The sequence below is a fragment of the Telopea speciosissima genome, chromosome 2 (genome assembly GCF_018873765.1).
Source record: "Telopea speciosissima isolate NSW1024214 ecotype Mountain lineage chromosome 2, Tspe_v1, whole genome shotgun sequence".
NCBI lineage: Eukaryota > Viridiplantae > Streptophyta > Magnoliopsida > Proteales > Proteaceae > Telopea > Telopea speciosissima.
Window position 1 is genome coordinate 54,537,051 of NC_057917.1, and position 16,866 is coordinate 54,553,916.

The window sequence follows — 16,866 nt, forward strand, 5'->3', positions numbered from 1 at the left end:
GGCATAACGTGGGCAGCGGTTTATTCCCTCCACGCCGGTAGTGGCGTTATAGGGGCGGCGGTTTTGGGACCGTGTCGGTTCCCGATGATGGTGTTGATCCACGACTCGTTACTCGATCGACGACCCATAACTTGATCCATGACCCATTACTTGATCTACGACCCGTTACTTTATCCACGGCCCGTTACCTGATCCATGACCCGCTCCTATGGATCGCGGATTTATTCCTCATCAGGAAGAAACAAGAAAACTGTCATCGTGGTACTGTAAGTTGTTTTATTTTTGCATTTATTTGATATTTGATTTGGGTATATATATAAATTTATATACAGTTAGATTCTGTCAAGTCTTATACCGATTGCCTAGAATCCTAATTCTAACATAAAGTTAACATACAATAATACTCCTTTTTACAGGACCCAATAAGGAACCATTTTGTTGGCTGAATTACCATAGGCTCTTACCGAGGGATAAATGTATTATTATTTATAATGACGGTTGTGATGATGTGTATTGCCAAGCTAATTGGGCAGTTGTTATATTTTTGTGAATGATCAATGCATATGTGCTTCCTTATGCTCTAATTATGTACGGAGCATACAAGAGTCAGAAATCCGAGGAGTGCTCGAAGGATTTACCTAGACAAAGTGATTAGGGATTGATGCCAGCACCATTTGGGCTGACTCGAAAGGATTGGTGAACATGATGAAGCAGATAATGAAAGATTGACCGTAGGAGTTGTTTTTGTATTTGATTGACATTAGAGATTTTCTTTTGAGTTGAAGGAGTTTTTAAGTTAGAAAAGTGGTTCATGTGAGATTCATAATGGTTATACTTTTTTTTTTTGGGAGGGTAAAAATAATGTTTATACTTCATGCAAATTAGTTGGTTTCAAAACAACAATTTTAGTCTAAAATTGAAATTGAATATATTGAATGAAATTTCAATTTCTAAAACCAAAACTGAATCGATTATGTTTGGGAGAGAGATGAATCTGCCAACGATATACCGTATGCTAGCACCCTATGTGTCTATCTCTCTCTTCCCCCCTTTGAAGTAACTCTCTTATCCCTCAAAGGAAGAAAGAGAGAGATAGACACATAAGGTGCTAATATATAGTATACCGCTAGCATACTCAGCCTTTTCCCTTTTTTTCCTTGATTTGATTTGGTTTTAAGATGTGGGCTTCATTCCAATTGTAAATTGACACACTTATATGGATGGACGCTCCGGCCAGACTCTGGTGCGACATATATTAGACCAGGTCTCATATTCTCTCAGTCCGGTCGAGTTCGCTCGGGTCCAGTAAAGTTTATCCAACCGGAAACCTGAACCTTCTTAACGACGCTTGAAGTATTTGACGATGGCACGGTATCCTCTTTTCTACTTCGTTCCATAAACCAGAGTGAACATTAGAGAGATAGAGAGAGAGAGAGAGAGAGAGAGAGAGAGAGGTAGTCAGGGTAACAAACAAAGTAAACGTAACAAAATCATGGAGGGGGCTTTAATGTTCACTTCCGCCCCGGCACGGCCTTCTTGCTTTGCGCATGGCATCTTCAATCAGTTCCATCTCAATTCGACCTCTTCATCTACTCTCAGAAGAAAACCCATCTCCATTAAAGCCGCGGCTAACAGCTACAGAAAGTCACTCGCCTCAGACTGGAATGTCTCTAACTCTACTGGCCCTTGGATGCCCAGATTGGACGAGCTCGATACAACCAACATGCTTCTCCGCCAGAGAATCGTCTTTCTGGGCTCTCAGGTTTGATTTTCTCTTGATTTACGTCGCTTACCGGTTTAATCTTTACTAAGTGTTTTTCTTCCTGTATTAAGGATTGATTTTTAAGAGGAGTTGTCTATTGAGTAGATGGGAAATATTAGATTTTAGGCGTTAGAATTAAGAAAAGTGGTTTGATTCTTAAGATTCATGCTTCCTTCACTACTTGTAGTTTTTTGGAGGGTAAATAGTGTATTTTGATATGCAACTTTATGATTTTTCCGTGATTCTTAGCTTGGAAAGTTGAGGAATAATGGAGCTCTTAATTATTACCCTCCCCCGCTCCCAGTTTAAATGTGTGGCTGATCAATTGAGGTTCTCAATTTGATCATTGCCAGGTGGATGACATGACTGCAGATTTGATTATAAGTCAGCTGCTGTTTCTAGATGCTGAAGATGAGAAGAAAGACATTAAGTTGTTTATAAATTCACCTGGTGGTTCTGTAACTGCTGGTAAGTCTGTTTCTTTACTGTTTTTTTCCCCTTTCTTTTTTCTTCTAAGTCATTTTTTTTTTAGGGGAGGGGGGAGGAATAAGAAAAAGAAAAAAAATATAGGTTGGCATCACAAATCTGTAGTTGCAGATTGTGTTGCCTGCTCTGAAATTTATCAGCTTGGTTTTTTGTTGCTCATTTCATTTACAACACTCCCCCCCCCCACTTGGGCTTGCTGTAATAGTATTGATTCAAACCAAATTGCATCAAAAGACCTATATTGTTTGAGTGGTTTCAATCAATGGAGGGGAATTCAATTGAACTCTGATGTAGGACAAAATACAGCAAAACTATGGAGATTTATTGGTCGGATCAATAGAAGAGAATCAGTAGAAGACTTTTGTAATGTTGATGGAAGTTTAATGACAAATGGAATGCCAAGAAATAGAATTTCACCTTAACAGCAGAGAAGCCTGTCACTTTTCTTGCAGGTTAATTTTGGGTTGTCAAAACTTGTTCAATATGCTTGATTAAGATATTGCAATTCCAAACTTGACCGAGATAGTTATGAGTTTATGACTGGTTTATTGAAGGGGTGTCAAGTTATGACTGATTTATTGAAGGGGTGTCATTCCGTGGTGGGATTTCTACTTTGGGAAGTTTAGTTAATCTAAGAGTTTTAGAAAGGGTATTTGGTCTTATATTTTATTTATTGTAGTACGGAGCTGAATGTTGGGCAGCGAAAAAACAACATATAAACAAATTTGTTGTAGCTGAAATGGGGGTGTTGAGATGGATGAGTGGTAAAACTAGAAAAGAGAAAACAAGGACTGAACAAATTAGAACTAGTTTAGTAGCAGCTCTGATGCATGATAAGTTGCATGAAAGTCGTTTGAGGTAGCATGGACATGTGCAACGGAGGCCTGTGAATGCTCCAGTACGGAGGGTTGATTTAATTCAGATTGAAGGAGCTAAAAGATCCAGAGGTAGGCCTAAAACGACTCTAGGAGAAGTGGTGAGGAAAGACATGCATAGCTTAGGACTAGTAACAAGTATGGCTTTGGATAGAGCTGATTGGCGAAAAAGGATCCATATAGCTTACCCCATTTTGTTGCGATGAGGCTGAGTTGAGTTGGGTAGTGATCAATATTAGCCATTATATTAGAATTAACATGCCAAGATTAATTCTTACTAGGGTTTTTCTTATTTAACCATTGTAATGGCAGGCCAAAGCTTAGTAAAGTTCTTGTTATTCTTAATATTATTGCAGAGATTTTTCTCTCTTTCTTATTTTCTCCCACTTGTTTTGGGTTTTGAGAAATTTAGCAATTCAAAAGTATTGTTGGTTTGCTTGGTTCCCTTGTCGATTCCACCTACTACCCTACTACACTTATCTGTCTTGCATCAAGTATGATTCTTGTTTAGGTGACTTCCACTGCAGAACATTAGTAATCAGGGGAAGTATGAAAGTTGTGGTGATGATATATGAAGTATGAACTGCATCATTTTTGGTGGCTTAGTTTGGTAATCTGAGTAGATACTTGAGAAATGTGTTAGATGATCCAAATTTGAACCAGATTGAGTTATTCAGGGATTCTTTTCATCCAGATCAGGAATAAGCATGATTGAATTTCCCACTAAAATTTTATTACTGTACTTAATCGAAAAATAGTTGGCAATACCACAGTCCACAGGATGAAAGAACCTATAAGCATATTAATCATTTCCTTGAGGTTGACAAATCATAATTTTAATGAGAATAGGAATGTGATACTATAGAAGATGGTTTAGCTAAAACATAGGTCTACTTCAAGTCAAGGAGAGTCCATTTTTTCGCTCTATGTATTTGAACTTTAATGTTTCAAATATAGCATTGACCAGTTCAAGGATTGAAAACCCTCATTTACTTGGTTATCTACAGAAATTACTCTAAATCTATTGCTCGAAGTGTTTCTTTTTCTGTTACTTATAATAAGATTTATCTTTTAGAGCAAAAAATAATATTATAAGAATATTCCTGGGGAAGGTGGAATGTTAAGTACCTCTCACATTAGTACAGGCATGGTTCCTTAAGTTCATGCTTATAGCATTGTAGTGGTCGGTAAATCAATTGTACTTATTGTATAGGTATTTCTGCATGACTTTTTTTTTCCAACTGGCAATTTGATTTTTGGATTTTTTAAATAAATATAGGACATTTCTTTCTAATTTATGCTGTGTATTCATCCACTGGATTAAATATGGCTGCACCTCTTTTTTTATTTCTCTTTTTAAATTTTCCTGAAGGAGACTCCTATTATTGCTTCACACTACTTAACTATCAGAAATATAAATAAGTGTTTTTTGGGTTGGTTGGTTTGGGGGCTGGGTGGTTGTCCTTATCCCAAGACCCTCAACGCATTTTTGGAAGGAAGCTGACTACATATATGATATATGGAGCATAAAACCATACAAACTTCCTTTTTTTTTGGTGGGGGGGGGGGCGGTGTGAGGGGGCATTGCAAGCCCAACCTATAGACATAAGAGGAAGATACAGTGTGAATAAGTCAAAGATCCATCCTGTCATCAGGTGAAGCAACCTTTGCTCTCTCATGCAGCTGAGGCTTCTGTGCAAAGGTTGTGGTCACATGATTATGAGAAAGCCTCTGGCACTGCCATAGTTGGCAAGGCAGCAAGGCGACCTTAGGTGGTGGAGGGGTGGCTAAGCGTTTAGACAACAAGGTGCCCACCTAGGCGTCCAGGCGCTTTGGCCGACTTGGTCACCTAGGCGGACGCCTTGGTTGCTTGCTTGGTGTCGCCTTGGATTTTTGCCCTCTCCAACGCCTTGGGTCGCGTAATCGCTATGACAACTATGGCGACCAATGCACCCAAGTGTTATTTTTTATTTTCCCTCTTTTCTAACATTATTTAGTATGCTACAATATGTACCTTATATCATAAAAAAATATTATTAAGCCACATCAACTCATCAAAAATCAACATTAAGTCACATAAAGTCATCAAAAATCAATATTTATCCACATCAAGTCATAAAAAATCAACATAGAAATAGAAGACAGCAGAGCTGAAGAAGCAAGCTATTAGAAGTTTGAAACAATCAAAACTTACATTTGGTTTATATGTTCTTGGAATTGGTCATTTTCAGGTATACCTAGTCTCATATTTGGTTTATGCTGTTATTAGAAAATATGATCTTATCTATAAGTAATTAACCTGCTCTCGATTTAGAGGAAATGGTCTTGTTCTCTAAGAAATTTGGTTGATCAAATGATTTTATTTTTACATGAGACCTTTTGTATTAGGTAAAGCACAAAACCAGCTTTCCAACAAATCCAAGATTGCTCAAATCTGATTTATATTAAAGGAGTTATGTTCCGGTCAAACCTTATTTGGTGTGCGTGAGTGCTATCAAAATCGCTCTGAATGAAAATATTTTTTAGATAACAAAACAAATGAATATTTTATCGCACTTTTTTTGGTTTTTAGCAATGTTTTATCATTTTAGCGATGTTTTACCATATTAAGATTTATAGAATTTTTAGATTTAAGAAAAACCCCAACATTAGAAAGTTGAAAATTTCACCTACCGTAAAAAATCCAATTTTGGTTCTTGAACTGGGGGGTGACTTTTTATCCATTTGGAATTTGATTTTCTAACTATTTTTATTGGATTCAAATAGGGGTTATTTGATTATTTATAAATAATATCTTAAGTAACAAAATTACTTAAATGATATTTTACTGAAATAAGTACCAGAACCTGGCTCGATACCGATGCTTAGGCAACGCCTTGATAACTATGGTCACTGCATTGCGTTAAGCTTTTAATATCCAATCACAAGTATTAGATACTCCAAGGAGCTCTGTATCATTTTAGATATGCTGACTATTCCATATAGTTGCTACCACAGTTTTCACGGTGTGAATTGATTCAACTGGGCCTAGAGAAGCCATAACTAGTCTGCTACCATTCTTAATTTAATGGGGGAGGGTTCCCCATGCCGACAGTGTGGGGGAGTCTCCCACTCCACACCAATCACAATATGGGAAATGGTTTTGTCAACATGGGGCCCACATAGTCAGGGAGGAGGGAGTGTGTCAGTGCAGGCTCACATGGTCAGTATGTGAGAGGGAGTGAGAAATCATCCCCACACTGTCGGTATGGAGATATTTTTCTTTCATTTAAATATCCGGGAATCTGTTACTTGTTGAGACTATAGAGAGAATGGGTAAAGACTTGAAATTCCCAATATTAGCATCTGATGCTTCCTTCCATAGTTCTAAAGCTCGCCGAGATCTCGGAAAACTCGAGAATCTCGAGCTTCTTGAGACGAGTTTACATACGAGACACAGCGTCGAAATTTCGGCGAGATTTCAGTACTTTATACCGTCTCGCCGAAATTTCGGAATACTACTACATTCCACATTATAAAAAAGCACCAACTTGAAAGCACACTTCAAAATTTTGAAGTAACTCGACAAAGAAGGGGTTTTTTGTCTAGAGAAGAGGGAAAACCTTGTTTTTTGACTTTTTGGCCACGTCATCACTCAATACAATTGGGATACACTACTAGGGGTTGCTACATCACTACGAAGAGATCCATTGTATTGTTGGGAGTTGGGACATGGAAGACTAGTGAAGTAGAGTGTCTATGACTAATGTATTGTTCACTGTTGGATGTCTATGAAATATGCATTGTGAGCACTTCATGTAGAGGAGTTAGTAGTAGAAACTTTAAGTCGTTAACTATTTCTTAAATAATTATTCAATATTATGTGTCTTCATCCATTATTGCATAATTTACTTGTTTTACTTGCCATTATTTCTCAAATCATTCAAACAAAGTGTAGAATCGACAATATTACTTTAAGGGTTTGGCTTTTACTGCCAACCAAGGGTGTAAATCCAAAACACCAAATTGGGTGTTTTTATTTTTTCAATCTGAAGACTTAAATATGTTTATTAAGCCTAAAACAAGCTTCCCTTAAAGTTTTAGAGCCAACTATGGCCATTTGCCCACCGAAACATCATTTCGAAACAGCCAAAAAAATGTACTGTCTCGCCAAGATCTTGAGAATCTTGACCTGGTCAAGATGAGTTTTCGAACTATGGTTCCTTCAAGAGGCTGATAAGGAGAAGTTACCCAGTTGGGGTACTGGTAAAGAAAAAAAGAGGTGATGTGGTGGATTCCTATATCTGTTAACTCTTCTACCAAAGTTCAGCTAAGTTGCAGATGTACCTTTTTTTTCCCCTTCCTGTTTCTTCTCCTAACCATAGTTGTCAATGTGACTAGTTGACCCAAGGCGTTGGAGGGGCACCTAGCCAACTAGATGCCTGCCTAGGCTTGCAGTCATAGTACTATATCTCGCGATATATCGGTATCTCGGGCCTACCGAGATATCCGAAATATCCGAGATATCGCTGAATATGACAGAAATATTGCATTTTTCGCAATATTTCGGGGTCCATCTCGGGGTATTTGGCCATATCTAGGTCGAAACTTCATGGACAGCCTTATTTAAGCTTAATAAACACATTTAAACCATAAAATTGTAAAAATGTGAATTCAAATTGGTGTTTTGGGCTTGACACTTGATTGACATACGGTGCCGACCCTAATGTATAAATAGTTAAATACACATAGATTAGGCGGTTAATATTTAATAATAGTATTTAACTTCATCACATATCAAGTTAAAGCCAATGCACATTGATGAGTGCCATGATTCTCATAAACTCCATAATATTCAATAACTCGCTTAAAGCCTTAAAGGCAATACACTAAGTGTCAAAGTTAGTAAGTCACAAGACTCGCAACTCGCAAGTCACAACTCACAAGTTCATAGATCAATGAAATCACAACTTAAGTTACAAATTACAAGTGCTAAAGCGCTAATAGTAGTTCTTGTGCCTCCCTGGATCAATCCCACTCATGCCTCACTGAGTCGACGTCCATTGCTCTCTGTTTGAAGGACATATGTGGACCACGGTATAGAATCGGAGAAGAAGCGAGTGTAGTCATCCACAAGTGTCACGTAAATGGAATCATCAACATCTGTAGGTAACCTATCCTAGGATATAAACTAGGGTTACCAATTGATCCAATCGTGAAGAAGATGATCCTGTGATATGATGTTGGCGCCGCGCAAGAGGCGATGGCATTGGCCGCATGTATGGTCGGTGAGGTTGGTAGCTAGGTCCGCTAGGGTATGCAAAGATGTTATCTACAAAAGATGATCCAAGATGTCCCTGGGGACTGGGAGTAGTCATAGTCCCCTACCCCACTAAAGCGCCCATATGATGATGATCCATATCCATATCCACCGTAAGGTTGTGATGCACCATAATCCGATGCCAATGGAGTGGTATGTGCAAAAATTAAAATAATTATTTAAGAGCAGAAAAATAAATCCGACACTAGTGAAGCCGTAGATCGACCATTGGTGTCTAACATATATTTAATTCATTACCATCTAAGTCATATTACCCTAATTATTTCCTATTTTAATTGTAGGAAAATGAATTTTTAAAACCAGAAAATTAAAAAAAAAATACATATGGAAAAAAATTTCAACACCGTGAGGATATAGATCGGCCTCCGGTGTCTAACATATATTAATATCATCACCATCCAACAAAATTTGTACATAGTCTTTTCAAAAAAATAGTTTTAGAGGAATAGAATTTACCTTAAATAGTGGAAAAGGCTTGGATGATGAGCTTAGATGACCCTCCGATGAGTTTACCGCGAAAATCCGACAACAATGTGCTTGAACAATGGCTAGAGTGTTGGATGAGAGCTTGGAAGAGTGGAAGAATAGGCAAAGACTGAAATTCCTTAGCAAATGCAGCTCTCGGTCGAAATATGGACCGAAATCTGCGAAATATTGTATTAAAGCCCCCTTCACGTGACACTTTAAGCCAAAATACCATATTTGCCGATATCTCACGAGATATCGAGATATAATCGATATTTCACGAGATATCGTCGATATCTCACGATATCTCACGAGATATCGACGAAATATGGTATTTTTTCATTTCGACCTGATTTCGCATCTCGGTAAGCTCGAGATATACGAAATTAAGCGATATTTCGGCGAAATATCGCGAGATTTTGAACCATGCTTGCAGTATGGCAGTATGCGTAATTAGCAATGATAATTTATTATTATTATGCATATATGCAGCATAGAACCATATCAATGGAATATAATATAATTATGCTACTAATGACCTAATATGAAAAATCCAGCATTAAATAGGCAAAACATAGGATAATATAAGCATATTCATAAAAAATCAAAGTAATAAACATAAATCAATGTAAACTCGTAAAGTGTCAAAAAACTGATATAAGGTGTGCTAGCACAAGGCCACATGGTGATGCTTAGACGACTGTGGCAGTTACCTTTCTTGCATCAAACAAGACGTGTTGTCGCCTTGGACCAAAGAAGATGCCTGGCTGCCTAAGCGGCACTTGGGCAACTATGCGCCTAACCAACTGATGCAGGAGAAACATATTAATGCAGAACCACTAGATGCAACTAATCATGCTTCTGTTCAGATCATTCCTCGGCCAAGTTGGTATCCATTCAACCAACAAGATCATTTCCTAGATGCACTTTTTTCCCCTTTCCCAGCTCTCAAGCTTGGATGGGATCCATAATATCAAGGTTGCAGTGAAGAAACATCAACCAATTAGCTGTTGATGATCTCTAAGAGTGAACTTTTTCTAGTGTGTGTGTCAACTCTGTGCTTGTTAATTAGAAAAACCTACCTCAGCCGAAAACCTCTGTTTGTGGCTGTGGCATGACTCAGGCCCAACCTGTGGAGGGAGAACCTAAAACCGATGATAGGCGGGCTGAAGAGAGCTGCGTTCATCTTAGAATATCCACCTGTTTTGCTCTTTTTGTTGGTCTGGACCTATAGCGAATGGTAGAATAGACCAACAGATTTAAGAGAAAGCCCAAAACAATGAAAGGCCAGACAGCCAGAGTGCCCACCAGCACCAAGAGAATCTAATACCTGGGAAAAAAAAAGGAAGCCTAATCACCCTCTAAGCAGGCTATTACAATGGATAGTCATTTCCCAAACACCACTTGGGCCTCACTGCTTAATGTAAGGCTAGGTCAGTGAAGTCCCATCCTACAGGAATGATCAATATGCTGTCTGACAGCAGGTCTATCCAATAGTTCCAGGCTTCCAGCACCACTAAAGAGGACTAAATCTCAGAATTAGAAAGTGTTCCAGATTTAGCAACTGACCATTCTGATGGACCAGATCTTCCAGTCGAAGATAGCCCGTATTTAGGGGATTAACTTTTTGAAAATATCAGCATAAATTGATGCTGAATACAGAACTATGAAGGGGACTCCGAATTAGAAGGTTAGAAATAAAAAATAGAAACTCACTGTTACAACCACTCCAGCCGTTAGAACTGTTTCAAACTTCTATCGATGGTGGAGATGTTGGATGGTATTACAATATCAAAATTTGATGAACTAATATGGAGATCCAGGGGTCTGAAATCTGTTGCAGTAAAACTCCTACCAATAGAGCCGCAAGGTGTGGATTTGTGTCTTCAACCAGAATTCAAAGGGACTTCACCAGTGCAGTCTTCTGATGTCCAGCAGCAATAATGGAGGAGTAAATTGACCTTCGTTCCTTCTCAGATGTGCTTATATCACAGAACAAAGAAATAGAAACTAAGAACAAACAGAAAATAGAGAAGAAGGGGATAGATGATTTGAGTCTCTCACTCGCACCTAGGCCTCTCACCTCAGTCTCTCATCACACGTAGGACTCTCTCCTACACTGCTTCACACAGAACCCATGGTTAACAAACCAGTTTTTTTCATGTATTCAAAACTTGGGCAATAGTCATTACAAAACCATTCTCTTTGTTTATAATGCTTAACATAGTCATTACAAAATTAGCAACTCCCAATAGCGTGGGAGGTTAAAACTGAAAAATAGCAACTTGCTGGAAAAATAGAAACTCTAGCTATTAACTCGATAACAATGCAGGAAAATAGAAACCAATATATAATATCCTAACAAATATTGGCAGCATCTGATCCAAGCTAGCTGCCAATATTGGGCCCCACACCACTGTTCACATGAGTAGTACCACATGAACAGTAACCGCGTGACCAGTATTTTGGTCCTTTTCTTCTTCATGCTATGATCTACATCACTTCTTCTTGCTTCACTAGCTGCCAAATTGTTTGTGGACTTTAGTTTCCACTCAAACTTGTTCACCTGTGAATCAATTTGTTTTTTTTCTTTTCCTGATAGCATTGGTGAATCTCCATGATCAAGCAGGCTAGAGGTGCTATTAATGAGAAGGCCGGCTAAGCTCACTAGACTCTACTACTGGCAGTCATCCAATCAAGGAACCCTTACTTCCTATGTCCGTCCTTTACGTGTTTTAAGTTTCATCCCAAGTGCATTTTGGTGAAATAAAGCTATGAGAAAACGCTGAGAAGCAATAATTTTGAAAGAATAATTGTTGACAGTAGAAAATACTAGGGGAAGATTCCTGTACATGGCAGGACAGTGAGTTGGGCAAACGAATTTCTGCATACACAGAATCAAGTGGGTAAAGTGATGCAATCTGAAAATCCAGCTTAAGGATCTCAGATGCAACTTGCAAGCAGGCCCAATAATCAAATCTATGATAAGATCTGAGATAAAGGAAGCAACTGCGTTGTTAAGGGAAGAAATCAGATTGATGGAAGAGGTGGGAAGAGAGAGGAGATCGGTCTTCTTGGGAGGAAAAAGAAAGAAGAAAACAGAAGAAAACAGGTTTGGGATACCAATCCCGTATGCACTGCTCAACAGCACCAAAACTCTTTTAAAAAAACTCATATTCTTTACTCAAATCATCTCTAATTGATGGGGACGTATTACATATATACAGACCTAAAATTCCTATTTGACTCATAAAAGACTCCTAATCACTCTAATACACTCAATAAAGTAAATAAACTTGACAGAATTCTATCTAGCTATTAAGTATCCTAATCTAACTCAAACACTCAATTTAACTACTAATCTCGTGTACTAAAATTATCCCACTTTATAGGCTTATAAATTAGGCCCATTACATCAATAAATCCAAAAATAAGCCTAAGGTCTATAGAACCCAACCATGGGCCAAAATTAAGTCTTATAAGGTCCAATTGTATCAATTGGACAGTCTAAACTGCATTAGTAAGCTACCTATCCCATAGTCAGAATACCCAAATCATCCCTTTTTGGCAGAAATAGCCGAATGTCAAGGAGCATCTCCCTTGATTCTCATTTTCAGTCTACGATTATTTCAGTTTTAAATTGTGCAAATTGGGCGTTATATTTTGATTTATCCATAAGGGAAGGTTTTTTTATCAACAAGTGGGGGGGGGGGGTTGTAAAGGAAGATTTTTCTTTCTTAATAATCTTGACTACTAGAAAGGGAAGGTTAATTTTGGTTTCTGTCTATCCAATATCGTCGAAGGAGTAAAATCTCTTATTAACTTTTCAATACCCCGTGATTGAAGCCCTATTGATAGTATGTTGGCAATGTTATCATGTCCATTTTTTCTTGGATGAATTTGTTATTCTTTTTCTGCTTCTTGCAGGAATGGGTATATACGATGCAATGAAGTTGTGCAAGGCAGATGTCTCTACTGTTTGCTTGGGTCTTGCAGCATCTATGGGTGCATTTCTTCTTGCTTCAGGAACAAAAGGAAAGAGGTTTTGCATGCCAAATTCGAGAGTGATGATCCACCAGCCTCTTGGTACTTCTGGGGGAAAAGTGAGCTTTTGATTTCTGTTCTTCTTTCACATTCATTCAGTTGTTCTAAAAGTATGAAGAGGCTTTTTAGTTTTCCTTCTTTTATCCAGTACTGTTTTTACGTTCACTATTTAATTGGTATTACTCCTTTTGTTGGGTAATTCATTTAGGTGCATTGACTGGTATATACGCTAGTGGCATCAGAGTTGTGATAAGTGTGCACTCAACTTCAGTGGGAATTTAGGGAAATAAGAGGGTGAGGAGGAGTACAAAAGGACATACTGACTATCAAGAAATTAGGCAGTGAACTCCTGGGGAAACAGTGGCTTATATTTGTACACTAATTATTAATTACAGCTAGAAGTACTATAATGAATCCAGACGAACTGAAGAGAACTAGTAACCAAGAAAAAAGTAATTGAAGAAAGGTACAGCTTCACCGATAATAGATGCCAGAGTCTGCTCCTAGAGCTTTTACCATTATATCATGCCCTACTTCCTTCAGCCGGGTGTGATGTGCTTATATATGGAAGCTTTTTGAAAGCATCTTTAAAAAAAAAATTCTGAATTGTAAATGCTATCTTATTTTATTTTAATTTTATGGACTTGTTAGAAATAGAAAAACAGTACAGTGTAGAAATGGGGAATAGGATACCTCAGAAGAAAATAATTTCAGCTTTCCAAAGTTTTTTTCATCTCTGACAGAAGGGACAACCAATCTCAGGTTTGCTTCTCTCATAAATAGTGGATTAGGCTTTATGATCCATCTTGCATTTCTTGTCACTTTTAGTGAGAATCTCATACCACAAGTTGAAAGAAAATATGGGATAAAAGTACTAGCCTGAAATGTGGGGAATAAAATGAAGCCTTGGAGATAAAATTTTTGAAAGTATACTGTCTGTGATTCATGTAACACAAGATGATATTAAACACAACCAGTGCAGACAAGTTACTAAATGAGCTATGGTATCTTCTGCTGGGTGCAAGAACCTGAAAAGGCCTTGAAAGGGATTTTTTATGTTACCCCATTCTGCTGCAATGTGTGGAGAGTGGTTTGTTCATATATTTTTGTTTTTCAGACAATTGAAGGAAGTGAACCTCCATTTTGTGATTTTGAACCATAATATTTTTTTCGATGCCTGCATATTTGTTTTTTGTGTGTAGATGTTTGAACACTTACATTGACATTTTGCATTGGGTCTTTGTATCTACGGTTGTACAAACATTTGCAATATATGTATTCTTTAACTGATTTGTATCATTAAGTAGATAAATTTGGATATAGAAAAGGCTTCATCTTCATTTCTCTTTGGTGAATCTGAGGCACCTGAGAGAAAATTGCCTGGGAAATTTAAGTGCTGATCCCGAACTATGGAAAGGGAAAGAAGTGCAGTCTTAGATAATTAGAAATGAAAAAAATGACAAGGGGAGTGTGCCATGTCCTAAATTGTGATGGTGCAAAGGCACAAACATTATCAATACTGTTTTAAAGGAGTCAACATGCTTTTTTTAATTCTAATCAATAGTTTTCAGTCTGGTGTACCAGTCAAAGATGGACAATTCAAGGATGACAAAGTGTCTTGTTGGTATGACGTATAAAATTTAAAGTTGAACGAGAAGGAATTTTCAGGCTATAAAAGTTAAGAGACTCTGAATTTGAAATTTGTTTCAAGTTAATCATTTTTGTTATTGCTTAATTCTTCTTCCAACTTTCTGCCATCAACTACCCCACATATGAAGAATGTCTTTCCCTTTACCCATATCATTTTCAACTTGAAATTTATAGTTAAGAAGGCATTCATGCTTTTGCAGCATAGAGTTTTCTACTGCAAAAGTGTACTTCAGCTTTCTTAAGGAAAATTCTTTGAGATATTATGAGTATGACATCATTAAGTTAAAGAGAGAAATTTTTTTGGCAGCTAGGGAAGTAGAGAACACATTATAATGTAGGGAAAAATTCCTGTTAGCAAGAAGGTACATATTTTGACTTAATAGATGGATTGGATATTTTCAAAATCTGGTATAGAATAGGTTGTTGATAAATTACAGCTGCATATAACGTAGAATTTTTCGGTTCAGGATGCAAACGTTTTTTGGAGGATGTAGCAAAAATGGACTTTTCTCATTACACGCTTTATGATTCTTATTCATGAATTTAGTGACTCCAGGCAACAGAGATGGGGATACGTATAAGAGAAATGATGTACCACAAAATTAAGCTGAACAAAATATTGTCAAGAGTCACAGGGAAGCCTGAACAGCAGGTTGGTTCTTGGAAAACATTTCTTCTCTTCCATATCCATGGTCGATGAACTTCAATTTTCATAAAACCTATATGGTATTTTTTCTTCCACTTAATTCCCCCCCCCCCCTGCTTGCAGGTTGAAGCAGACACTGACCGTGATAATTTCATGAATCCTTGGGAGGCAGTGGAATATGGGCTGGTGGATATAGTCATCGATGATGGTAAACCAGGGTTGGTTGCACCAATTGCTGATGCAACGCCGCCTCCCAAAACCCGTGTATGGGATACATGGAAAATTGAAGGGAGCAGAAAAGCCAAGAAGAATTTGCCCTCAGAGCATAAGCTTCTACAGAATGGGTTCAAAGAGGGTCTAAAAGGTGACGAGGAGCAGCCAGAAAAGGAAGCAACCACACCAGTATGAGATGATATACAGCCCTTCCCTACCCTGCCTAACTTGTATGATTATGTTCTCAAGGTCTGGCAGCTCGAGGTTGCAAGGAGTTCACAATGCTTGCTGAACATTGAAGAATCAATTATGGATTGAGATCATCGAAAGAAAAATCTGAGTACATATTTAGTTAAATCGATCAAATTCATAGTACAATTTATAATTCTCAGCTTGTTTAATTTTAAAACCAGCATTTGCAAGCAGAAGACCAAGTTATTTGCTTACCATTACATTTTAAGAAGCAAAAGTTTTTTCCTTCCAGACTTTTACCTTGTCTTTTAATACTTTCGGGACTGGTTGTAGTTAAATTGGAACTACCAACATGCACCAAAAAAAATCCACTTGACTTAGTATGCCACCACCCAAACTAACAAATTCTTCTGTCCCGACTTGATAATTGGGTTAAGAAAAATATGTTCACTGAAGAGATGATGATCAGTTCTAATGTGTTAGTCATAGTGGTTTGATCTGATATGAGTCATTGGCTGGCTTTTCATTTAGGATTTGCTCCTACGAAGTTGGATGAGATGAAGCCAGAAATGGTTAACTGATAAAAGAGCTTTCTGACCCAGTCATCCTTAATCAACCAAAGGAATTTTTCTATATGTTTCAAGCTTCCACCATAAAATTAGAGCAAGGCCTGGTACCCAAATCCAGCATCTATTGAAAATATTTGCAGGCCTCCTCCAACTTTTTCTTGTCACGAGACTTTATCAAAATGGAGAACATATGCATGCTAGGAAGAACTTCATTGGCCTTCATTTCGCCCAGACCCTCAAAGCCGTCTGCTCCACCGCACAGCACATCTTCACCATCGCCAAGTGGATGTTCATACTTGATTCACAACCAGATTCACTGCACATTCTCTGATAAAAGGGAGAAAGCTTCTTTCTTTCAGCCAGATTTTACAGGTGGCGAAGAATTACCTGTACATCCTAGAATTTGGGCCGACTGTTGACTACCCCTGTATACATCACTGGCCTTAAATTGCTCAAAGAACTCAAGGGCTTCACTCAATCACTTCACTGCAACTAATCCATTAATCAGAGTACAGTAGATGTGAGTAAATTTCGAAGTATTGCCTTCTCAACCAATTTCAAAGCCTTATTCTGCAAAGCTGTGTAAGACTGACAAAAATAAATGAGGTGAGGGAAACCTTTCCACAGTTTTGAATGCTAAATAA

General features: G+C 37.9%; 1 protein-coding gene across 1 annotated transcript; it reads left to right on the forward strand.

Annotated features, from left to right (window-relative positions):
• The first annotated feature begins 1,423 nt into the window (after nt 1–1,423).
• Nucleotides 1,424–15,949, forward strand: LOC122652099 (ATP-dependent Clp protease proteolytic subunit 3, chloroplastic). Its single transcript, XM_043845772.1, has 5 exons — nt 1,424–1,762; nt 2,116–2,230; nt 12,836–13,011; nt 15,159–15,254; nt 15,372–15,949. Exons 1-5 carry the CDS (start codon nt 1,493–1,495, stop codon nt 15,654–15,656), a joined length of 942 nt encoding a protein of 313 aa, XP_043701707.1. The 5' UTR covers nt 1,424–1,492; the 3' UTR covers nt 15,657–15,949.
• Nucleotides 15,950–16,866: the final 917 nt, after the last annotated feature.

Bases quoted from the DNA above. Each gene is read 5' to 3' on its own strand.
- LOC122652099 (XM_043845772.1), top strand. From the start codon at position 1,493: ATGGAGGGGGCTTTAATGTTCACTTCCGCCCCGGCACGGCCTTCTTGC. The intron at 2,231-12,835 runs GTAAGTCTGTTT...TGCTTCTTGCAG, and splicing joins TGGTGGTTCTGTAACTGCTG to GAATGGGTATATACGATGCA. The intron at 15,255-15,371 runs GTTGGTTCTTGG...CCCTGCTTGCAG, and splicing joins CAGGGAAGCCTGAACAGCAG to GTTGAAGCAGACACTGACCG.